The sequence below is a fragment of the Alosa pseudoharengus genome, unplaced genomic scaffold, assembly GCF_046254945.1.
Source record: "Alosa pseudoharengus isolate Yale_2024_CS ecotype anadromous, Long Island Sound unplaced genomic scaffold, YU_APseudo_1.1 YU_APseudo_1.1_scf_16, whole genome shotgun sequence".
Classification (NCBI taxonomy): domain Eukaryota; kingdom Metazoa; phylum Chordata; class Actinopteri; order Clupeiformes; family Clupeidae; genus Alosa; species Alosa pseudoharengus.
This window is the reverse complement of record NW_027468630.1, coordinates 10,733,632-10,758,973: the sequence shown is the minus strand read 5'-3', so window position 1 is coordinate 10,758,973 and position 25,342 is coordinate 10,733,632. Positions and strand designations below refer to the sequence as shown.

Genomic DNA, 25,342 nt, shown 5'->3' with positions numbered 1-25,342 from the left:
TCATGACAGTGAGATAAAGGAAGTCTAATCACTGAGTATAAATATGTTTATTTAATTTAACAGTATATATATTCAATTACATTGTATAAATCATTATTGGAAAAACAAAACAAATACATGTATCTCATACAGCTGAATAAGTACCATACAATTTTACTTTTTCTGAAAAGATATCTTATAAAAAAGAACTGGATGCTGATAAAAAGTAGTGTGGCAGCTGAGTAGAGTGTGGGAGTCTATATGTAAACCCCAGAAATGGCTTTTAAAGATCCTCTCTTCAGTTGTACACCATGTATCTGTTCCCTGGCACTTAGGCAAAACCCTGTTGTGTAGCGGTGATCAAATTCTTTACTTTCCAGTCAGTGTTATTTACTCTTTAAGTCCTGATTTTAGCAGCCAAACACTAATCAAACTAATTTGCACATCCTGACCTAAGGAGGTATTTGGCGTGATTCTTGCCTCAAAACACAACACACATTACTTAGTGAGGAGCATATATAGGAACTATTAATGTTACATTCTGGTAGTGGTGTGTGGGTCTTCTGTGGGAGGGGGTAATGATCTCTGCATGACTATCATCAGATGCACAGTTGCTCTGTTCAATAGTTAAATAGTTAAATTGGGGTGGTGTGTGTGTGTGTGTGTGTGTGTGTGGGGGGGGGGGGATTCTGTGTTGACCTGATAAAGCACCAAGCTAAAGCCGGCTCAACCCTGATCTAACGGAGGGCCCCCATCTCCACCCCCTCAGCTCTTGCTGTCTGAGCCATAGGCGTTGTAGGGCAGTGGGTAGACACCGGAGGCCTGGTTCATCCACGCCGGGTCTCCCCTGCGCTCTTGTTCCTTCTGCTGCTGCTCGGCATACAGAGTGAGCAGGGCCTCCACCTGCTCCTGCTCCTTGAAGGGACTGGGCTGGTAACTCGCCTGCAACCAGGAGCGGTACTGAGGAGAACCACAATAAGAAAAGAGAGCGAGTGAGTTCCAAAATTGCTGAGGTCACAATGAACAGCAAATGTTACGTTTGGGAATTCCAAAATGGTGGAAGTCAAATGAAAACGATGAAACGATCGATATTTTTTTCCAAATCTACAGAGCCGCCTTAGGCCCAGATAGAGATGTAGAGATGTGAGTATGTAGACCACTTTTGCATGCTACTTAATCACTGTTGAGAAGGGATAGTATCTGCTTGCATAGGGGAGAGCCAGGGACAGTTGAAACACTTTTTAATTAAACATAATTTACAAAGCGATCGTACCACACTGAAAGCTAATATTTGGTCACTAGTAACCTACATCTGTCCTCTGTCAAATACAAATGCATTTTCAGCTTTGAACAAAACTGTTCAGGAATTATTACCTCAAAAGTGGGACGTACGTAATGTTTCATTCGTCCCTCCTGGTCGGGACAGTTGAAACAACATAAGGGGACGAATGAAACATACAGTTTAAGCCATATAAACGTCCCACAACTTCAATATTTTACTACATATCATGAATGGTACTCCCAAAAGGTGTTATTTTAGATAGATTGTTGCAGGGCTATACGTCTTCGTGCATGTCTGTTAACAATTCATTGCCATCATCGTGAAGCGTGTATGAAGCAGTTTTTGAAATATCATGCCCTATGGATGATTCTGCCATGCTAGAACGGTAAGCTTTCCCATTTATATCATGTTTCTATTGTTGAAAATGTCGTTTCACTAGGTTTTTACGTGGGTTAGGCCACTGCACATCCAAATAAGTAGGCTTAACGACCCACCGGCCGTCAGTCTCTATAGGATAACATGGGAAAACTCGACCCCCTACCTGGTGGGCCCAAATGTATTTTTATCATCCTAAAACTGTTTGTCCATGTCTCACCTACATAAATGATTGTTTAATCACAGATATTTGTGCATTTAATTAAAATACATGGAGTTACAGTCTGGTCGGGACAATTGAAACACTTGTCTACTTGCCACTATAGCTTGTTTTGCTTTCCATGTAAACAAGCATGCGATATGAAAGTCTGGGATTGTGGAGAACAGTAAATGGTCTACTGAATAAGCATTAAGTCGAACCTTTAAATGAAAAACACTCATTAATAATCAAAAAAATTGAACCGCTAATGAAGTTTACTTTTGCCCATCAAAACTCATTTATCGCCTGTAACTCTGTGATTCAATGACATAGCAGGAAGATATTTGGCTGATAGAAGGAGATTAACATGCTCTATATTTTGACTGAAGGATGTCTCTCGATCATCATTTCACTCGGAGAAAACTGGAATGTTTCATTAATCCCGGCTCTCCCCTACTGCTGAATCGCACAGGCACCTAATGTTGAGCATTTTAGTAGCCATTTGCATATCCAATGTTTTGAAATGGCACAGTACAGTACATGTGCACGTGTGTGTGCTCCTGAGTAAAACCTATGACCAATGCATGTGCTCCAGAGTCAAATGTCTAATGGAACATTAGCCTCTACCGGAACATTCAGACCAATAGTGAACTCAGAGGGATCTCAGTTCATCTAAAATGTAGCCATCATCTTCTTGTGAATGCAGTAGCTGAGTCACTAGTGGAGCACAAAAATCCTTGTTTATCAAACTGTGTTCACATGGTACACCCTGTGCACACCTATGGAGTCATGCTGGCTTTGGTCAGTCTGGTTGGAAATTTAACTCCAATGGCCACAGGGCTGCTTGTGAACTGTTTGTGCCATAAATCAATCTCTCTCTCACACCAGTCAACATACTTGTGTCTGTATGAGACACTGATGAGATGTTTAGCTGTAATCAATTACTGAATGTGTTTTCAATGTGACATTAAGCTGATGCCCAATAACTGTACTAAAGTCTCTTCAACTCATACTGACATTCTAATAACCGCTTTCTCTCCAAAATGTCTCTCATCCAAAATCCCACGATAGTGTCCAGACATGGCTCAACAGTACCAGTGCTGGACGACAGAAGTCTTCACAGAGGTTGGGCTGGGCTAGGCTGGCCTATCGTTGAAAAACCTCAAGAATTCACAAAGTTGTATGATCTTAATCAGAATTTGTATCACAATGTTGTATGATCTCTATAATTGTGTTACATGTTATTTTCTATATTTCTGATATGTTGCTCATTGGATCATAAACGGCCACAGCAATGAAGAAATGTGAAAGTGATTGATAATGACTGACTGACTATTATTGTGTTACATGCTCCAAATGTAAAGCACTTTGAGCTGCATTCTGTGTATGAAAGGTGCTAAAATAAAGCTTATTATTATTATTATTATTATTATTATTATTATTATTATGATCTTAAAGTTACAGATAAGAAGTCCCTTTTTATTTGTTTAGACTATGATGCTGACCTATAACTTCAGGCTCACTGTTTGAACATGTACAGGGATAGGGCAATTCACAACATTGTAAAGGTTGGTTCACACCGTAGTAATAATATAGTATAATAATAGTATATAGTATAATAGTATAATAATACTTAGTGTAAAGCTTTGACATCAAATTATATTCTGATTCATAATCATAACTAGAATGCCTGACTTCTGACCTAAATTCCCATTCAATATATTTAATTTCACCACACCACCTAGAAGTGACAAAGCAAACAGTTTTCCTAAAAAAAAAAAAATCAACCAAATAAAAACAATGAGGCCTACTTCCCGTCTCCTTGTTTTCTGGCGCGTAGTGGAATGCAGTAGGTGGAGGAAACTCCCTGGCTTGATGCCAACCATTCCTTCATAGAAGAACCCACTGAGCCTTTCTAAACTACCACCCCACCCCCCCTCTTTTAAACTATTCCCGTTTCCCGGCTCATCAGGACTTCCCTCAGCTCTTACCCATATTTGTACAATAGACATTTCTGAATTATGAATCCTGTTCATCAATAAACCCAACATTAAATATGGTTTATGTACTTCTTGAGGAATTATTTTGAACTTATATACACAGTGACATACACTAGAGATTGTTTTTTTTCCGAAAAAATGTATTTAGTTGTAAAATTATGTCTAACATAAGTATGGTACAATGGATGTTTTAAAACCTGTCAGTTGCATACATACAGTATTAAGCAGTTATTGCTTTAGTGAAAACCTGTGATATGTCGACAAACAGATTGAGATATCTGGTTTAAATCACTTGAACCTGACTGTCCCTTAAAGTCACTTGAGAGTCATGTTTATACATATACACACACTCACTCACTCACTCACTCACTCACAATTTCTACTCACTGCAACTACACTGTTTTAGCGGAATATGAAAGTGAAAGTGACAGTTGGCACCATCATTAACATTGGTATCAGTGCAATAATGTGAAATATGTGACCATTGCGAAATCCAGAACAGTTTTTTTAACCTTTAGAGAATATTTAACCTTGTTCCCAAAACTAGGGTCTTGCTTAATGCCCTCAAAGTATTATTACAGTATACCAGTGTTTCTCTGATCTGTTAATGAGATATCATTATATATATTATAATTATAAGGTTCTATCTACGTTCTGAGTAGTTCCGAGATATTGAGCTTCAAAGTCTTAGAATTCCATAGAGTTACACTGAACAAACCTATTTAGATATAATGTCCAAAATGCATACAACTACACGAAACACCTCACCTCACCTTTTTAAGGTGTCACAGAATATATGTCAATAACTCAATTTTAACACAAATGTCAAATAGAACCTTATAATTCTAAAGGGACGATATGGGCTAAAAGCGGAACAACATCACACTTCAACACCATCCATGCCATGATGTACATATGCTACCATACATAATATAGGCTACATACATTTCCCTGTAACCTGTTCATGCATGACTCATTCAGTCATTTATTGGAAACCACTGTATTGGTTGGATGAATTGTTTACATTCAATGTACTTAACTGAAGTTAAAACACATTTTCTCAGTGCAGCAAGTCAACTGTGTTTTAAGTGGGTCTGTTTCTTAATTGTGACCATGACCACAATCTAAAACAAATATTATTTTATTTATTATATAATTTTAGTCATCCCCGCTATGTTCAGAGGATGACATACTGTAGGCTGGAGATACTTCCTTCATTACAGTAAGATATCGGTTTGGGAGTCTAGGTGGTTGTGGGGTTTAACTCACACCTACGCAGTTTCTGTGAAGCACAGACACCATGTTTCTCTGCATTGGTGTGTGCATGTCAAAACAGGCCAATAACAGCTGCTGCTGGGAAGTTTCTGTCTTATCTAATATAAGGAATCTAGGCTTCCGTCTACCTTTACAAAAAGTAAATGTCTGAGGTTTACGTTTACAAAAAAAGGTGTGGTAACTTTCATTGCAATTCACATGTTATGGACGGCTCTATACAGCAGGTGATGATTTCATTTCACTGTTCCAAGGTGCGTGTTTGCTTTCTGTGTTTACTATGTTCCTACATAACAAGCTAGGATATTTAAGTTACAATAGAATTTAAAGTCAATTCTTAACACTGTGTACAAGAATATTCTTTTCTGTTTCCCAAAGATTCCACAGAATGTACAGTACACACCATAGATAGATCTATAGTACATATCTATACATATATATATATATATATATATATATATATACATACATATATATATATATATATATATACTGTATATACACTGTATATATACACACATGGTATATGGTACAGTACATACATAGATATACATACATATTTATAGTACATAGATATATATACATGGTATATGGTAGATACTTTGATGTGTTATCATCATAAATTAATCATCATTTCATTGTGGCGCTGTTTTTTTCTGAATTAACAAGCTATTCATCTTGTTTATTCAGAAAAAAAAGCAGATAATTAACCCGTTAGTTCAGAAAAACAGAGGGCTCAGTTTTTCTAAATTAATGACTTCATTATCTTGTTCATTCAGAAAAACTGAGCTTGCCTGCTGCTAAGATTAGGCTAATGATAAATAGTAGTGATTTGTGTGGTCATTTTGTAAGCCTCAATGTTGTGCTTTGCTTGATGGCTATTGCTCATGAACATACTGTAACGCAGGCGTTAGCTCAAGCTGGTGAAACTGTAATTGTTAGATGTTTGCTCGCGGTGTAAAAGTAAGAATTTAGCAGGCATCCATTACCCTATAATCGAAGGCTGTAGCCTGTTCTCGGAGATGCAACGCGTGCACACTACAATGGTAAATCCTCGCTAGAATATAATAGACTTTAATTGTCATTGTGCAGTAGAACCATACAGCGAAATGTACTTGTGCAGCCTCTAAAACCATACTCACTTTCATATACACACTCACACAATAAATAAAATAAGAAAATATTAAAAACATTATCAAGGCTTCCATGATTGTTCAATTCTGTGATGGCCCTGGGGATAAAACTGTTCTGCAGACTGGAGGTGCATGCTCTAAAGGTCCAATACCGCCTGCCAGATGGAAGCAGGGATGGTTTGAGGGGTGTCTCCAGAATATTGTGCGCTCGGCGGAGTCAGCGGATCTTAAAGATGTCGTCCAGTGGGGGCAGGGGAAGTCCAATGATTTTTTCAGCAGATCTTATGATTCGATTGAGGGATTTTCTTATCCTTCCTTGTGCAGTTGACATACCATGCAGTCATACAGTATGTTATGACACTCTTGACGGAACAGTGGTAGAAGATCTTAAGCAGCAGTAGACAGGTTGCTCCTCTTGAGTTGCTCCCATTTTACTTTACCCCAAGAACTTAAAACAGGAGACCTTTTCCACTTCCTCGCCATTCATGATGAGAGGTCGGGGGTCCTCCTTTGTTTTCTTGACATCCAGGGTCATATTGTTGTCTTTGCACCATCCTGTCAGTCTGTCAACTTCATCTCTGTAGGCGCTCTTGTCGCTGTTAGCACATCATCGCAACCACAGTTGTGTCATCTACAAATTGTATCATTGTATTCGAGGGGTGGGTGGAGATGCAGTCATACGTGTAGATGGAATTGAGCAGCGGGCTCAATACGCAGCCTTGCGGTGCTCCAGTGCTGAGGGACAGGCTCGAGGATTGGTGTGGGCCCAGTCTCACTGTATGTGGGCGATCAGTCAGGAAATCCTTGATCCACATACCATATTTTCCGGACTATAAGTCACACTTTTTTCCATAGTTTGGCTGGTCCTGCGACTTATAGTCAGGTGCGACTTATATATGAAAATATATATAATTGAACATGTTTTTAAATGTTAATTCATATTAACTGACATGAATCCTACATGAAACATTACCGAGTGCTCTAGGCTTGTGGAATGAGATCGTTGGCTTGCCACAAGTCAGATCATGTTTTCGGTTGTCACACCCGGGAAATGTGTTAAATATTGTTATGTAAATGCACAAGTTCTGCACACTTTTAGTCAGAGATTAGTGCTTGCACTATGCCTGAAACAGTGTGCATACCTAAATCCTCAAATTATGGTCGGGATTCTATTTATAGCCGGGCCTCAGATTAGGACAAATTAAGGCCAGTAATAGTTGTCTACATTGTTTCGATTTAACTCATAAAAGAGCTCTTCTTAATATTTTCTACAGTATTGTTGGTTGGTTTAATACTGTTGTTGCCAATGAAAAGTCGTTGTCCTACACCATGGGTCTCCAACATGTCGCTCTCAAGCTACCAGTCACTTGCCGCCCCCTGCTGAGCTTGCCAGAGGCTAAAGCAGTAGCCTACATTTAAACACAATTGTTGCTGCGAGGCATTCCAGCCTTATAAAAAAGTAAATCATGCATAATTAAAAAATAACTCAATTTAGGATATCATAGACCTATTTGGCTATAGGCAATAAGGTTTCCATTACAGCACAGCGCACATTCCATGAAAGAATGAAAGCGGATGCCATGTCTCGCAAGAAGCGGGAGGAAATCCTGACACTCTTTCAACTACATGAAACCAGATTGCAGTGGCAATCAGTCACAACATTTAGCCATATAAACAGTCCAAACATAAATTAAATCCCAAATCAAACCGAACATCTTCTCCTTTTGATAGCCTGGTATGCCGCTCCAAACGAAATGCATGTCTCACAATAAAATGCACCACGTTAGAAATAAAGGCCTGCCTCGAATACAAACCTGCCCCAAATAAAGGTACTGTGCTTTGCGCAGCCTAAGTAAATAAAAGACCCCAGCCATAATTTGAGGATTTACGATAGTCTGTCTCCTAAACATTCCTCACCTGTAATTCGACTTATAGTCCGGTGCGACTTATGTATGTTTTTTTTTTCTTATTCATGACGCATTTTTTGACTGATAGGACTTATACTCCGGACTGACTTATAGTCCGGAAAATACGGTACACAGGCTGCTGCTGAGGCCCAGGTCAAGGAGTTTGGTGACCAGCTGGTTAGGAATGATGGTGTTAAACGCTGAACTGTAGTCTATGAAGAGCAGTCTCACATATGTCTTCCCCTTGTCAAGGTGTGTCAGCGCTGTATGGAGGGCTGTAACGATAGCATCCTCTGTGGACCTGTTTTCCCAGAAGGCATAGCCTACTGATGCTATTCAAGGTTGAGGGAGAGGGCAGATTTAACATGCTTCATCACCAGCCTTTCAAGGCACTTGGTAATGATGGGGGTGAGCGCCACAGGTCTGTAGTCATTTAGTGTGCTGATGTGGCTTTGCTTGGGCACTGGAATGATGGTTGCTGTTTTGAAGCAGGTCGGTACAGTCGCTATGGCCAGAGACATATTGAAGATGTCTGCAAAGACATCTGTGAGCTGGTGGGAGTATTCTCTGAGCACTCGGCCTTCCTACTGTTCAGACCTAAAGGTGCGTCTCACTTTCTCTGCTGTTACTGTGTAAGTGTGAGGCCTGTGTCAGTAAGAGGAGGAGCGGCTCAGTTATCTAGTCCAGATGTTTCAAAGCGGACGTAGAAATGGTTGAGCTCCTCTACCAAGGAGTCATCCAAGGTTTCCTGTAAGGGGGAATCCTGATGGGTGGCATAGAGAGATGGACACATAGCAGCTCCAGGATGCTGACGTGCTGTGATCGGAGGCGGTGATCAACATGCATTAATAAAACTCTACTACCCCTATATAAACAGTGGTCTCAGCCTGGCTACTATAAAAATCTCCCATCACTGAACTTCCCGTAACGTTATAACCGACTATTATTGCTATTATTGCATTCTCAAGTTGAAGTTCAATCAGAGGTTGTTTTTCTGAATAACATCATACTATCTCATTCAAAAAGCCTGTTCCGTTTTCTCTGAATAAATGAGATAATAAACTCGTTAATTCAGAAAAACTGGGCTGTTTTCTGAATTAGTGAGATAATTCCAATAAGCTACCGTGTTTCTGAAATCAAGAACAGAATGAAATAAAAAACTGTGGTATTGAATATTTTGCACAGGCGTGTGATGTTGCAACCCTATAACAGTACAAACATGTGATGATAAATCTGAGTCTATTGCAATTTCAGCACTTCCCCCAAGTTCCCCCTCATGTGCTTGAATTCACACGCTACTCTGAGCACCCAGCACCACCTGCGCCACATTCCAGGGCCAGGCTAACTGCCATCAGCCTCGCCCTGACTCTGGGACGTTTAGTCACTTTAGTGCTTGCTGTTTGTTGGTGGTTCAGGCACTGGGCTCTTCATTTTAAGTGATAATAATTAAATTAAATTCAATTCAAGTTAATTGACATTGTGCCGAGTAGAGCTGGGCTCCTTAAATCTAGGGTGTATTTGTGGAATGTTTGATTGGGACCAAAATGACATCAATTGGTGAAGTTTTGAGTGAGTAATTATTTCCTGGGATCACTTTTCAGTGACTTCTCCACCCTACACTGATACATAATGTGAGTGCATAATGTTGAAATACAGGGGCAGACACCGGCACAAATGTAGTAATTGCTGATACAGTACTTTACATTACATACACCCTTAGTACTAATCCTAAAATGGGACTTCCAGCTCAATCTACAGTAGGCTACAGAGTGAACTGATCAAAGATCATTGCAGGTCTTCATGGTTCACCTTCATCTCAGACTAAAAAAAAATCACAACTCCTCAACAGCCCTGGCTACACCGAGCCACTGGCAGTGTAACAGCAAAGCATCAGTAGGCTACAGACTGTTTGGTGGAGGGCTCAAAATAACTCTCTCCGTCAACAGGAAACCGTTTTCTCACTCTCAGGTACGAGGTGTGAAGCAGAGTGAGCAATACAATCGACACCAGTGAAGCACATGCATCACACTTCATTGACCAAAGTGCAGACAAAACTGAACTGAAGAACTGGACTGACGTGGATCCTGATTCAGTTTCACTTTGAGAATACTAACACTGATTGCAGAATAACTGTTTTTTTAAATAAACATGAAGTGGGAACACGTTTGATGAATAGTGAATCCTGCTGAGGTAATGATAATGAAGAAACACAATTCTGTAAGTACAAAGAGCTCTCCCAGTCCTTCACAGCTGAGGAGTGACCAATGACTTGCACATGGATGCAGCTAGCATGCTGCTGTCACTGTTGTGTGCAAGCAGCTCGACGCAAAGATTGACTCGTGCATGAGTGTGCGCCTACTTTAGCCTAGGTATTTATTGCCGTAATATGGAGCTTGAAAGAAAGTGACTTATTAGGCATATCTTGGCTATATGCTAATTGTAACTGAAGCAAGGGCTAACTTCATTGATTTAACAGGGACTAGCCACATTAGTGTTACTCTATTTCATGTGTTTGTTACTTACTTGATACAGTAAACCATGAAGTGAAGACCAGCCCCTGCACTGCAGATCTTAAATTTGGTTGGTTAGATATCCTGTCATCCTATTTGCCATTAGCTGTCCTGCACTTGGCAGCAGTGTGTGCGACACCAAGTGCGCAGTAAATTTTATGTAATTTTTTGTTATGATTGGCTGCTCTGCATTTGAGTAAAAGCGGTGACAATCTTTTTGGAATTGATGTGAATAATTATTCACAATCAGTAATCATGGCAGGCCTAACTAAACATTGGAGAGTGGCGCTAATAATGTAGTTATGCTACTGGGTTTTTTGTAAGATTTTGAATAACAATATAAAAAAAAATTATGTGTAAAAAAGTCCCCGGTCATTTTGTGCGCCCCTTGTGAATGGAGCACCCTTAGCATTTGCCTATACTGCCTATGCCTAGGGTCGAGTCTGTTGGTGTACCTCGGAGACTTGTTTCATCTGGAACTCCTGAAGCTGCTGCTGGAATCCATAGTTTGGGCCCACGAAGGAACGCACAGCCTTGACCGATGACAGGCAGTCTTCCCAGCCGTAGTTGGTGACGGTCATCAGATAGGCCACAACCATGGTGGTACTACGGGACACCCCCGCCAGACTGGAAAAGGACACTTTTCAGATGAGGTCACAAAAACCACAGTACCAGTTTTCTGACCATGATTTTTTTTTTTTTTTTTAAAAAGAAGAATCTGCTGACATCACCATGTACTCTGAAACATTGATAAGAAAAAGTGATTGTGCCAATTATGTGTCCAATTCAGTAGTATGACCAATTAAAATATATAAAACATAAGTTAAAGTGTTGCATCTTTCCTTTTTACATCTTTCAAACTGCAGAAGGGTATGCCCATGCCTGGTATTGCTGCTTTTAATGACACATCAAGTATCTGAGTAACCCAATCATATCCATTAGGGATCTGGGTACTTACCAATGCACAAGGCAAGCCCCTCCGTTAAGTCGACACTCATGGATGAAACTGATACACTCTTTGAAGTGCTGTGACCTGACAACACCAGAGAATTCAACAGGAATCAAAACCATGGAGTGATAAACTGGTTAGACTTCAAAAAAAGAGTAGAATAAAAGATTTGTAGCCAGTTATGCTACAGTTATTATGTGTCATGGCGACGCCCAGGAGTCTCGCGGCAAGACTCGCAGGAAAGTTGTGGATATGCTGAAATTAAGATGAAAACCAACTGATCGTTTTACATTTGAACAATTTTACATTTTCATATTTAACTTCCCACTTCCCAAGTCATTTAAACTGGAGTAAACAGAATAAAACGGAAACATATAAGCATATTTTTAAATATGTAAAGGCTGAGTCCAGACTCAGAGTGCCCCTGACAGAGGACTGACGTCACTACTGATACCTTTATTTTCCCATTCAAACTCCATTTCAGTTTCAGTTGAAACTCTTGCTCAAAGCAAAACATGCTCAGAAATTCTGTGGGTCATGCATGGGCTTTTTGTTGGAATGGCAAAGATACCAAATGTTGGCATGTATATTCTAACAAACAACTGTTCTTCCTTATTTACTTGTATAACATCATGTCCGTGTGTCAACTTCTGATGGCTGTATGGCTTTAACTGATAAACTTTCAAAAACATGACACAAAAGAAAAAGGGAAAGTGGGAAAACATAAGATCATCAAACGCCGCTACAACAACATCAAGAATCAACAAGAATCATTGTGAAATGTGTGTATTGCACAACAACAGGGCCGTATGGTGAAGAGAGACCATTGTTCTTCAAGGTTTAGGGGTGGGTTACTCAATCATCCTCAACAGTAGACAGTTGCAAAAATAGATGGATCACCACTTTTCTTAGCAGAGGAATGCTAACTTTTTTGTTAAAAAAGATGTGCAATCAGCACTTTTTCATTTGTTGTCCGGCCAGAGATTTCCGGCCAGAGAGTTCTTGTTCAATGTGCAGAAAAGGTTTCATGTGGTCACTATTTGTGGTTCTCTGAAATCCTTTAGCAATGGTAGGGGAAGAAACCTCATAAATGCTTTGTAAAGTGATTTGGTTATGTTGTTATGAATTTGAAGCAAGTAGCCTTTCTGGATAAAAAAAATCGTATGATGATTTGAAGGCTTAGTTCAACCCAAAAATGTTTCAGTTGAAAGTCCGTATGCATAAAGACATCTATAGTTAGGGTCTATCCAGTTTCATGAAAAGGGGAAGGAAGAATCTGTTGATGTATTTCATATGAGACAGGATTTAGTATCCATGTTATGAGTCACTGTCAAGTGTCAGTTTGTTGCCATAGCATGAAGTGAACAGCTACACTAATAAACTAATGTCTTTGAGGTTATTCAAGTGAAAGCGAACTGAGCAATGTGTAACATGCACCAGGGTGATATGATGGTAATTACTGGGTATACATTTACTACATCAGGGATGGGCAAATTTGATGATAGAGTGGGCCACAAATATTTTATTGTTGCTGTCAAAGGGTCAGATGTGACTGTGCACTTCCACTACTGGGATATAAGGGAATGAAAGCCACCATTTTAGAGAAGAACAAAAATATAGGCTACAGTAGACCACTAATCTGTAATGTTTATTAAACCAACATGCATTAATGTAATATTTTCTATACTCAAATGCATTTTTAATATTGCTTCTATTCATAAATTAACTTTTAACATAAACAAAAAAATATTAGTTTGTATATTAATAATACATTTAAACATGTTTATCCTCTGCAATGGGTCGCTCTGTTAAAAAGGCTCTGTTGTGTAGCTTTACTTTGAGGTCGGCTACGACAGCGGCTCTAGCAACTCCGGTGTTCCCTACTTTTAGTTATCTTTATGCGTGGTGCTGTCGTGGCGACTTAAGTTGAAATCTTTCAAGGCTGATTTCGTTTTCAACCATACTAAACACATAGGTTTGTCTTTGAATTCTGTGATAAGATCATCTGTTTACCATCTTGCCTGAAAGTTATGATTGTCTTGACTGGGTTTTCTTTATAAACCACTCATAGTTATAGGTCTCTCCCCTGCTGGCTGTAGTGAAGAAAGCTCAAGCCAGCTGGGCTTTTACATAGGAAGCGCCCTCTATCTGTGGACCATATCATTACAATAAGGATCCGTTTCAGATGTGGTAAAAACCTGAGAAACCAACAATTTAATGATATTTGATAACTGATCTGCGGGCCACACTGAGTGAGGAGGAGGGCCGCCCGTTGTCCATCCCTGTATTACATGATGGCTGTTTAAGTGGTACAGCTTGTGAAGTTGTGAAGTATATCAATGGCATCTGTGGCACCCTTATTTATCAATAGCATCAAATGTATCCATTCTCAACAAAACCACAAATCCTTACATGTAAATGGTTGTTAGCAGAGGTTGTCTCAGAAAATAAAAAGAATGCCGCACACTCTGCTTTTCGGCCGTCTGGCCTTCTTCAAACTAGTTTTTATTTTCTTTAACATTAAGAAGCCAGCACCTCAGGAAAGACTTTATTGGTCTGCGATACCTCTTTTTTTCTAAGTTAGGTCTGTCTCAACCAACAAAGACACCTGAAATTACAGAGGTCTAGTTTATTCTAAGTGAAATGGTTATATCGGTCATTCCACAGAAGGACCAAATCTGTTACAATAAAGAACTCCATGCTGACTGTAAGAAGCAAGATTAACACATCTAGAATAGGAAAAAGGCAGGTAATACTTTTTTTTTGACCACCTTAAGATGAAATAATGCAACTGAATTTACTTGTAAGACACTGACTATGTCATATTTAACCCAAGCCCGAGCACCAGGCTGTAAGCCTGACCGAAAGGTGCAAAGTCCTATTAAGGATTTTTATAGTAATTTGTCTCCCTATATCCTGGACTTTGTCGTCTTTGAGGTGGTTACCATAGACAAAAACTCATGAAATTTGGCAAAAAAATTCAATTGTCACATAAAACTCGCATGGACAAAAAACTTGGACCCATGTGTGGCCAAGGGACTCACTAGTGCCCACTTTGTCACTGAGTCTCATGGTTGGCATAGTGCCCACATTGTCACTGAGTCTCATGGTTGGCATAGTACCCACTTTGTCACTGAGTCTCATGGTATATAGCTTTAGCTACACACACCAAATTTGGTAGGTTTGGTAGGTGAGTAAATCCCCAACACCCCAAGACAAACAACGTTCATATGTACACAGCATTAGCCACGCCCAACAGGAAGAGGTATTTGGGATTTTGTGCGTTGTGACACATGATCAATTTTGACGCCCTTCTCCTAGACCTAGACGATTCATCCGATTCATGTCAAAGTTGGCATACATGATGTCAAGATGTTGCTGATTGTAAATTGCCAATCATTTTTTATATGTTGTAATGTGCAATGCTGATTTGACAAATTAAAATATATTGCCACAAAAACAGGAAATATGTCATGTATTTACCATGCATTGGTTGACATAAGTATAAGTATTAAGTATATATACTCTTTTGATCCCGTGAGGGAAATTTGGTCTCAGCATTTATCCCAATCCGTGAATAAGTGAAACACACTCAGCACACAGTGAACACACAGTGAGGTGAAGCACACACTAATCCCGGCGCAGTGAGCTGCCTGCAACAACAGAGGCGCTCGGGGAGCAGTTAGGGGTTAGGTGCCTTGCTGGTTCGAACCGGCAACCCTCCGGTTAAAAGTCCGAAGCGCTAACCAGTAGACCACGGCTGCCCTTATGACATGGCTCAAACTTCATAAGTTATTGATTATTTTGGTCATGATGATATTCATATATCCAAAATGCATGTCTAGGATAGCGTCACAATCTGGCAAAAGAAAGAATGGCTATCACACTGATGGCAGATGATACATTTTGACACACTTCTTCCCTGGAACGAATTTGATTACGAGTAAGGAAAACATGTTTGTGGAAGCCACTAGTTCAGAGAAAACTGAGAAAAAGCTGCAGATGTGTGTGTGTGGTTGGCAGAAGGTTACAAGTCTAAAGGGCCTGAAAATTCATCAAGGGAAAAAGAAGTGCTTGGTAGAGGGAACACAGGGTCCCCGCATTGATAGCTATTTCTTAAGAAGTGCATCAAGTCAGTCGGTTGAAGTCCAGCGACAGGAAGAAACCCACAGTTCGCAGGACATCAGTACCCCTGTTGTTGAGGTAAGTTCTAGCACTGAGGCAGAGAGAGAGGCCAGTCAGCCAAGGAGGGAGAAGATTAATGGTCATAGGCCTGGGGTTAGATGGCCAGGCGCAGCAGAATGTAGAATGTGGGAAGTTGAGTATTGGATATTTCAATGTGGTAATATGGTGGTAGCATGGAGGGGAGTGTCTCCAGGACGCTGGTTTCACTGTTAAGCCTTCATGAGGTGTCGTGGGCCTAACTTAACGAAACATCGGTGAATGAGGGTGCCCACTTGATAACCCCAATGACATGCCGCATACTATATAGGCTACTGCTGTTGGATAGGCCATTTGCATTGTGCTTGTGACCATTTGTTGGCGGATTTGTGGGTAGTGTGCTTTTTAAAGTTAAACTTGAGCAGGGGCTTCTGAATGTGTTTTTACCTTGGATTTTGGCACAAGGGATTTTAACATCTAATCCTGTGTATTAATGTAATCTAGACCGTTCATCTGATTCATGTCAAATTTAGTAGGCTATACATGATTTCAAGATGTAGCTGATGTTAAATTGCAAAGGGATTTTTGATATGTTGGTTCAACACTATAATCTACTTTATTGCTTGCATTTATCACTGCAGAGTGTTTGTGGTTCTCATTTTTTAACAACCTTATCATTCAAGTCCATGTCTGAAGTGTTTCACGAGTGGATCTCTGATCTGGAACAAATAAAAAAAAAAAAAACTCTGGTTCCTCTAATACATCATCCTGACTGAACTAGAGCCACATAAATTTAAATAAATGTATATACTTTATATATTATGCAATGTAATAAATGAACTGTCAGCTGGGATACTAACCCATTACTTTAATTCACCATTCGAAGGCCACTAACTTTGTCGGTTGTTTTGCGTTTTGAGCTAACTTTGATGAGTTTTCAGATAGTTTTGCCAACATCTAGTTCATGAGATTTATAATTTGTTATTTCAGATTCAGGTCTAGTCACTTTGTAGCAGTACTTATTTACATATAATCTATCATTCACTATCTTCAGGCTATAGGAAAATAAAACTGCATGCGTTTAGTTCAAACACAATTTAATATAAAGAAGACATCACTAGATTGCTATTACTCCGCATTGACCCTGGTTTGAGATAGGCCTAAAAGGTATGATCTAAAAATCAAGTGCTATAAGTGATGCAAAAATGAAGATCCTTAAACCATGTTTAAACAGGGGGCAAAGGAGAGGAGGCAAACTGTGAATTTAAAAACCTCAAACCACAACGGGCTAAGAATCTTTGCACAGACGGAGCCGTTCGAGGAAGCCCTGTACAGACAAGACGCGACTGCCTGGTGAGTGCATGGTCACTGGCCAAGATATGAGTTGATAGGCAGACCGTTATCCTGCTTTTTGAGGCCATGAGGATTGTGACACAGAGTTTAGAATAGACTCCAGTCACCCCCAACTCTGCCTGGTGATGGCGGCTTCCTTCCTCCCTGCACCAGGACAGTTGATTGCAACAGGGGAGTTTATCCTTCCAAAGGCAACATCCAGCTCCTCGCTAGCTAAATAACTAAAGGACTGATGTGCGTACAATAGAGAGTGCAGCGTAAACTGAGACTTTGCCACTCCACAGAAAACGCACAGTTCCTTTTCATTTTACATTGAATGTTTTAAACTTGTAGCTGATCATGTAATCAGCGTATGTCATCACCCCTATCCGTCACCCTGTGATCTGCGCCGCCCCCCACTGAATGGTATCATTCAATCACAAGCACATTTTAATTGAAATCCAATGGAACCGCCAATTTACATGAAGAGAATCAAAGCCTTAGCAATCAGGAAAAGAGATAGGTCTCAAGAGATAGACTCCAAAAACTGCTTTGACTGTTTGTGAAGCTAGAACAGGCCTATAAATTAAATAGTGTAGCAGGCAGAGAAGTGAACATAAAAAAAAGAGATGGCGAGACATAACATGAAAAACAAAAAAATAAAAAATTATTTTAACACACAAATGAGCAGAATTGGTGCTCAGTACTGATCCCATTGCTCTTGGAAATTTCTCATCTTTACGCATCTAACCACATTCATGAATACAAAATGGTGAAAAATGTCGCAAAAAAAAATCGCAAACAGATGTGCGCTGTCACATAGGTAATCAGTCACTATTTGTGGTTATCCTAACACAATTTTGTCCTAAACCCTCACTTTTGCATGCTGAAGTAAAAAAAAAGCATAACTTTCAATTTTCGCTCCAGTAGCAGACTGAATGCAATTTAGCCATGTGTGATCAGTTCAATGTGAGCCATGTTTTTAGACACGTTACAAAACTAAGCCTAAAATGAGCGGTAACTTGTTAGAACATCTGCCCCTCTTAGCTCCAGAAAGATCTCTGAGACAACATCAAGACGGAAGTAAATGGATGTTCACCAGACCTTAAAATATGCAGCGGTCTATTTCCTTACTGTGATGAGGCATTTGTTTTAGAACATATTTTGTCTTTAATACTCAATGGAAAAGCCCCTCAGTTATAAGCTTAATTAAACGGAAAACCAGTCATAATCAGTCTATAAAATCAGTACCAGCCAGTATTTGAGGAAGAACTTAACTTTGCAAAATCATAAACCAGAGTGAAACGGTGTAAAGTACCAGTCAGACTTTACAGGCAAAATGCGGTGATGTTTTCTGAAATACAAGACTACATGCACACAATGTGACCAATCCCTAAGCATAAAGACTGTGAAATATACCCCTACTGCCCCTTACCTAAGATTAACCATTTTGATTTGCTCAGCACTACCATAAAAGCAGATAATGTTGATCATATAGACTTAACATTTTATAAGATTACTTAAATAGAAAAATATGAATAAAACTGAATATATTCTAAAATGTTTAACATAAAAGGTTTATCTTTCACACTAAAATAGTCTTAGGTCAGTCAGGTCAGTTAAGACCAATTTGTCTCTACTTCTTCACAGGGTCTTCATATTGTTTACAACCTTTTCATTTGTAAATATTGAAATACAGTCACAGGAACGCCTGGCACCTTTAGTGCTGCTGTCTTTACATGTGCAATATTTTGCATTCATTAATGTTTGCAAATTGTTTTGTATTTAGAAGTGTCGTGGCTCACTCAGAACTTCAATATGCAATTATTTATTAGACCAACGTTTCAGCTTGCGCCTTCATCAGGGTCATTTTCACATTTCTCATTGAAAATGACCCTGATGAAGGCGCAAGCCGAAACGTTGGTCTAATAAATAATTGCATATTGAAGTTCTGAGTGTGCCACGGCACTTCTTCTAAATTCAAGTCTCATTTACCATCGTGAGCACCTCACAAGGTGTGTGTTTACCATCATCAAACAAATATGCTAATTGTTTTGTGTCATGGTTTTCCCTAATGTCTTTCTCTCAAACTAAATGTCTTTATCAGACCTTAAAGAGTAATCATATAACCATGCCTATTTCCTTATCATGATATAATTTTTTTAGATAATCTTTTGTCTTTAGTACTCAATTACACAGTCAAAAGTTTAACTCAACAGGGCTCCAGAGTGGGACCAATTTGGTCGCATATGCGACCTAATTTTTCAAAAGTGCGACTAAAAAAAATTGGAGGTCGCACTGGTGCAACCAGCTATTCGAGAGAGGAAAAAGTGTCCGCATTGAAACTCTACATTTTGTTCAATAACAGACACATATTTGGCCAATATCGTGGTTTAAACAAATCACGGATAGTGAAGGGCGGGACCTCCCCTCTGATTGGCCGTGGCCCAGTGCCTGTGTGTAAATTTGAAAATGCGTGTGCTGCAGAGAGAGAGAGAGAGAGAGACAGAGGTCAGAGACCCGTCAGATAAACAGAGTGGATGTAGTTGCATTACAGTGTGGTCACATAGGCCGAGATAAATGTCCCCTCTCCCCACTGCCTTTCGGCGGCTGGCAGCAGCAAACCGATCAGACGAGCCCGAGATGATGATCAAGTTTATCGTTGCCTACGATAGGCCTAGTGAAACTTCCCTTCACCAAGTTCAGTCCGAAATAATTATTTACCAGAAAAATAGTTTGAACGTAAACCCGACGTACAGGAATTCCACTTGCGCCAAATTTATAGGAGTCATTGTAGATGAAAAGACGTCTTAAAATTGCGAACAATTAAGGCCTTCCCGAACGACAGATCTACAGATATCGATATAAGGAGTGCGTCATTGACCGCAGTTACATGCAGGGATACCCGGTTTTCAACAGCAATATTCGTTTTGCGCGCGAGTTGTGTAGCCTAAACTCATTCTGATGGCATCAATCAATTTAATCCGGTATTTGGCGCAAACCGAATATCGCTGCTACGTTTAAAGCCCGAATATTCCCTGCATGTTTAACTGTGGTCATTGTGTACGGTGAATTGAATGGACACATTTAGATCATGGGAAGTCATTGCAATAGCCTATAATAGGCCTACCATTTCGTTACTGCATTAACCATATGATGTTCATATTGAAAATTTTAAAATACTAAAATAAAAAAGTTAATTGCATTGTGGGGCTGTCAAATGATTATTGCAATCATCATTGCAAAATCACATAAAAAATCCCCCAGGCTACTTGGAACATCTCTTTAAATTGTGCTCAAATACATTTCTATGGACGATGCTAGCATGGCGAGCTGGTTTAGCCAAGGCCTAAAGATCATGAAGGATAGTATGTAAGACATTGAGCCATGAGATGTGCAGTTTGAAGCCTTTAAAAGACGTGCACTGTTAATTTACTCACTGTTATTTTTATTTAATTCATCTTGAGATGTTTTAAGTTTAAATTTCAGCTCAGTGAAGCACTTAAAGCACCAACACTTCATTAAGTTACTTTTCTTGTAGAATTGTAAATCATAAGTCATAGGACAACCTATATAGGACAGTAATTAAGGAAAAAAAGTGAACCTGCTGCGGTGTTAAATGCGATGTGGTTGAAAGTTTGGGTGCACCTAACTTTTTTGCTGGTGCACCTAAGAAAAAAAGTTAGGCGCACCAGTGCAAAAAGTTAGTCTGGAGCCCTGCTCAACTCAAACACAGTAGCAAATCAGTCTGTAAAATCAGTACCAGCCAATATTTGAGGAAGAACAGCAGTTATCAAATCATGAACCCAAGTGAAACTGGCTTAATTACAGTCAGACTAAAATGCAGGGAAGTTTGTTGAAATACAAGACTAAATGTAAGAAATGTGACTGGTGAGGATGGGGACTCACTGAGCCATGAAATATGCCTCTAACCCCTAATGAAACATTTTGATTTGGTCACCACTATAACTAAAACACTTACAGTAAGTACATATACACTTTAAATTAAATTCCATTGTATAATATACATTTGTTTGACTATGTGTACGTCCATGTCCTTGCCTTTTAACTGAAATGAGTGTGTAATAAACTCACAGGTTCTGACTTGAGGCATCAGCTGCATGAATACAAAGGTATGTCATATCCTGTGGGCAATTAACAAAAAATTATTCGAGACATCAATTTCATAAAAATGAAAACACGTAGCCATCAAACACCTATAAACTAATACACTGACTAGTGAGCACTGAAGTAAGCCGTGTGCTACATTGCTTAACATTGTTATGACCTATTAAAAGATAAATACCGTAGTTCTGAAAGCACAGATGTAAAGAACCCTATCTATGAGACCAAAGAGAAAGAAAAATCAACTCAATGACCTGTGCGTACTCTTCCCTAAGCCTCCAGTGGAAGGTGGTGAAGATTACGCTAATGAAAAAGCTTTACTACCCCCAAGTGGTCAATCCCTTCTGCTACACAATCATGAGGATATTCAATATTTGTCTTAAAGATATTAATGAGAATTCAGAAAAAGTTATAAATTGCGGTCCATTAAAAATCAAACTGCATATTAAAGTGAATATCAATTAAGCAATTTAATTTAAGACCAAGGAAGAAACACTGCATCGTTTTACCAAAGAGGGATGAAGTAAAACAAAGCAAGTAAGTATAACTCTTTTGATCCTGTGACGGAAATTTGGTCTCTGCTTTTATCCCAATCCGTGAATTAGTGAAACACACACAGCACACAGTGTACACACAGTGAGGTGAAGCACACACTAATCCCGGCGCAGTGAGCTGCCTGCATCAACAGCGGCACTCAGGGAGCAGTGAGGGGTTAGGTGCCTTGCTCAAGGGCACTTCAGCCGTGCCTACTGGTCGGGTTCGAAACGGCAACCCTCCGGTTACAGGTCCGAAGTGCTAACCAGTAGGCCACGGCTACCTAAAGTAAAAGTTACCATAGGATAGGCTGAAGTCACATATATCATCTTGGCCAAAATACTCACCTCTAGGACTGGCTTGGCATTGTTGTACACTGAGAGAATGTGTGTAATCCCGTTCTTGGAAAGGCTGTCTACATTCTCTGAATCTGGGGAAATTTTGTCCAGTAATATTACAATTTATGAAGAATGAACAGTGGCAAAATTGAAATAAAAAAATAAAAAAACATGTAAAAAATATAACAATTATTATTCTAGAGCTATACATTTCTAATCACAAGCAGGAAATGTAAATGTTGATGTCGAGACACATATTTATATACATTTTACAGTATTAAAGAGCATGCCTTTACACAGGAAAAAAGTGTAAGCAATGTGTATCGGACCCTGGCGTATTGAAAAGACCTATCCCTGATTTGGCCATGGTACCTGATGTAAAAGTAATAAGGCCTCTTTCATCTATTTAGAATTGACAAACTGCCAGAAGATCATCTAGTGAAATTATAAGAGCAGCTAAAATTGGTGACATGGCAGAGGCATCTGTAATCAGGGAGAGAGCGGACATTGTAGATGTGATGTTGGGATGATTGAAAATAGAAAATAGCCTTACGTGCTCTATATGTTTATCACAATTAATCCATTACTTCAGGGGAGCTTAAATGTGATTCCTATTCTATAATAAGTTTTACAAAATAATATAAAAAAGAGAGAAGCTCCCCGTCCACTTACCCCTAATATTTCCAAGATAAAGGCCATCAATAACCTAATGGGAAAAGGCAGAGATCAACAAACAGGCATGCTCACCTTGCATGCAAACTTTTTACATCCATTGAAACTGGAAAAAACAGTTGCAAAGACAACGAGGATGGAATCAGCTACAGACTGTGCAGTTTGAGCATAATGGGAGATATGTGGTATCCATAGGCTAGTGCCATGAAGGAATATAGTTAGGCCTACCTCTGTTGACTAAACGTGAGGTCCTGGCTCAAATTTCTGCTTTATGCACAAAAGATGCTTTTATCTGATATCTACTGGATATAATTGAGTTAACGTTGACAAACAGCAATGACTTGACAATGAGTTGATGCACTTCGGCAGGCCTATTAGGGCTGATCGGCGCCTTAAATTGGTAGTGGCCTAATAGGTTATGTGTTAATTTCTCTTTTGGACACCTATAATAACCTATAATCATTGTGTTACACACAGATTAACTTGCTAAGCAACAGCACAACACCCTGAGCAGAGAGCACTTACATAAAACAACAGTCACATAATTCACAATCCACCAAACACCTCAACAGATCACAATATGCTGGTCAATAAATCAGGACTGTTGAAACACTAAATGTTAGAGCTAGACGCTGGATATGAAAACCAGCCTGTAAACAAATGATTCCACTACTTCCTCATATTAGTCATGGCTACGTCGTCAACATCACAGAACAATAGCCTACTTGGTAGCGTAGGCTATATTTGAACAATTTGAGTGTTTAAAAGAAACCTGGTTTAGCCTTGCCAATGCGATTTTGGCAAAGAAAGTACGAAATCATTGTAAAACCCCACCGTTATTAAATACCTTATTCATTCCGTTCCCCATGGCTTCTTAAGAGTTAATAACGTTAACCTCTGTTTATTTTTGATGTGGGTCAACAGCTGTTTCACTTTCTATACATGTAGTCCTAGCTTCACACAGAATAAAAAGAACGTCCTACGAAAACATGGACTTTCGTTTCGACGTAAGTAGATAGCCTATGCCCCGCATGTCTTAACGGGACACCGCCGATAAATGTGGATCGACTGGAAGGCTGTGTGCTCAGTCACAAAGGGATGACCCTCAAAATAAAGTCCGAAAGACTAGCGCCATAATGCTGCCTCACTAGGCTACTATATAAGCTTCTTCCGGATCACTGAAGTGACAACCAGCATAGACTTCATGTCATCAGAACAAGACAGGATTTTTTTTATTTTAACTCCTGATGCACTGGTCCCGGTTAGGCGTAGGCTACTATGGATGGCTATGGATAAGTCTTCGGCTACACGCCATACATAACACTGTGTATAGACAGACAATGTAATTCCCATAGTCATCAAATCTAGGAGCTATCTTTTCCATAAACCGTATTAATCGTTCAGTGATGACGCATGATGTGACGCAATGATGTTGACCAAAGTGGAGGGCAGAAAATCTCTGTAATTATCCAGGCAAAAGTAAGGTCTGACCAAAAACTAATTGCAGCAGAATTTATTTTCAATTTTTTTTTAATTTCAATTGGTGGTCTAAACACCATAGTAAAAGTCCATGAAAATATGTTAAATGAGGGTTGTTTTATGCATTATCCTTCAGCAAACACTGACAAAACTGTAATTAGAATGTTGTAGAATAAGCATTCTAAAGAATAGGCCTACCTGACCCCATCTAACTTAACATGGAATTTTAGAATATTGCATTGTTGAGCGTTGAAGAACATTCGTTTATTTTCAAAGTTAGTGCATTTCTTGGGCTTATTTCAGACTGGTTTGCTGCAAAATTGGTGTCTATTTTTACATTTTGGCCGTTTGAATCAATGGAAAAGGTTGTTGAGTGTTTAAAGAAGATGTGTTTAGGAAGATCAGACCTTATCTGACACAAGATTCCACACAACTTCTTGTTCAGACCATGGTCATCTCTAAGCTGGACTATTATAATTCACTATTAGCTGGCTTACCCGCTTGTGTAACAAGATCATTACAGCTGATTCAGAATGCTGGAGCACGCCTGGTCTTCAATCAGCCAAAGAGGACACATGTAACTCCTCTCCTAGTTACTCTCCATTGGCTCCCTATAGTAGCCAGAATTACATTTAAATCTCTCACTTTGGCCTATAGGACACTAACTGGATCTGCTCCTAGTTATTTTAATTCAATAATCAAGCCTTACATCCCCAACCGCCCACTGCGGTCTTCTGGTGAGCGTCTGTTGTGTCGACCAGTCATGAAAACTGGGTCTAATTCCAGACTCTTTTCTTCAGTGGTTCCATGTTGGTGGAATGAATTGCCCAGTGCTCTCCGTTCCTGTGGTAGTTTTGGGTTGTTTAAGAGGGGTCTAAAGACATTCCTATTCAACATATACTTAGTTGTTTAAGCGCTTATGTGTTATGGTTTGTATAATGTTGTTTTATTTCAATTGGGCTGTTAATTAATTTGACATTATTGTTTATTATTGATATTCTCCTTAATGTAGTCTTAGCATGTCATTGTTTTTATATTATTGATTGAATGGACATTATTGTTTTATTATTGCCTTTCCCCTTTTTTTCCATTGCT

The 25,342-nt window shown here is 39.4% G+C and overlaps 1 protein-coding gene and 1 long non-coding RNA gene across 2 annotated transcripts; one reads left to right on the top strand and one right to left on the bottom strand.

Moving 5' to 3' along the window:
* Nucleotides 1-32: 32 nt before the first annotated feature.
* dusp22a (dual specificity phosphatase 22a) lies at nt 33-23,950 on the bottom strand. Its single transcript, XM_076286997.1, has 7 exons — nt 23,616-23,950; nt 22,769-22,802; nt 22,106-22,188; nt 21,195-21,244; nt 11,616-11,690; nt 11,113-11,284; nt 33-939 (listed from the first exon to the last, which is right to left on the bottom strand). Exons 1-7 carry the CDS (start codon nt 23,634-23,636, stop codon nt 745-747), a joined length of 630 nt encoding a protein of 209 aa, XP_076143112.1. The 5' UTR covers nt 23,637-23,950; the 3' UTR covers nt 33-744.
* Nucleotides 939-3,894, top strand: LOC143125493 (uncharacterized). The gene is made up of 2 exons (XR_012987266.1): nt 939-1,122; nt 2,907-3,894. It is a non-coding gene; the product is annotated as an uncharacterized LOC143125493 (long non-coding RNA).
* Nucleotides 23,951-25,342: the final 1,392 nt, after the last annotated feature.

Excerpts from the sequence above, each read along its gene's own strand:
- dusp22a (XM_076286997.1), bottom strand. The coding sequence starts at position 23,636 with ATGGGGAACGGAATGAATAAG. Across the intron at positions 21,245-22,105 it reads ATGCCAAGCCAGTCCTAGAG|GATATGACATACCTTTGTAT; the intron begins GTGAGTATTTTG and ends AATTGCCCACAG. Across the intron at positions 11,285-11,615 it reads GGGGCTTGCCTTGTGCATTG|TCTGGCGGGGGTGTCCCGTA; the intron begins GTAAGTACCCAG and ends GTCCTTTTCCAG.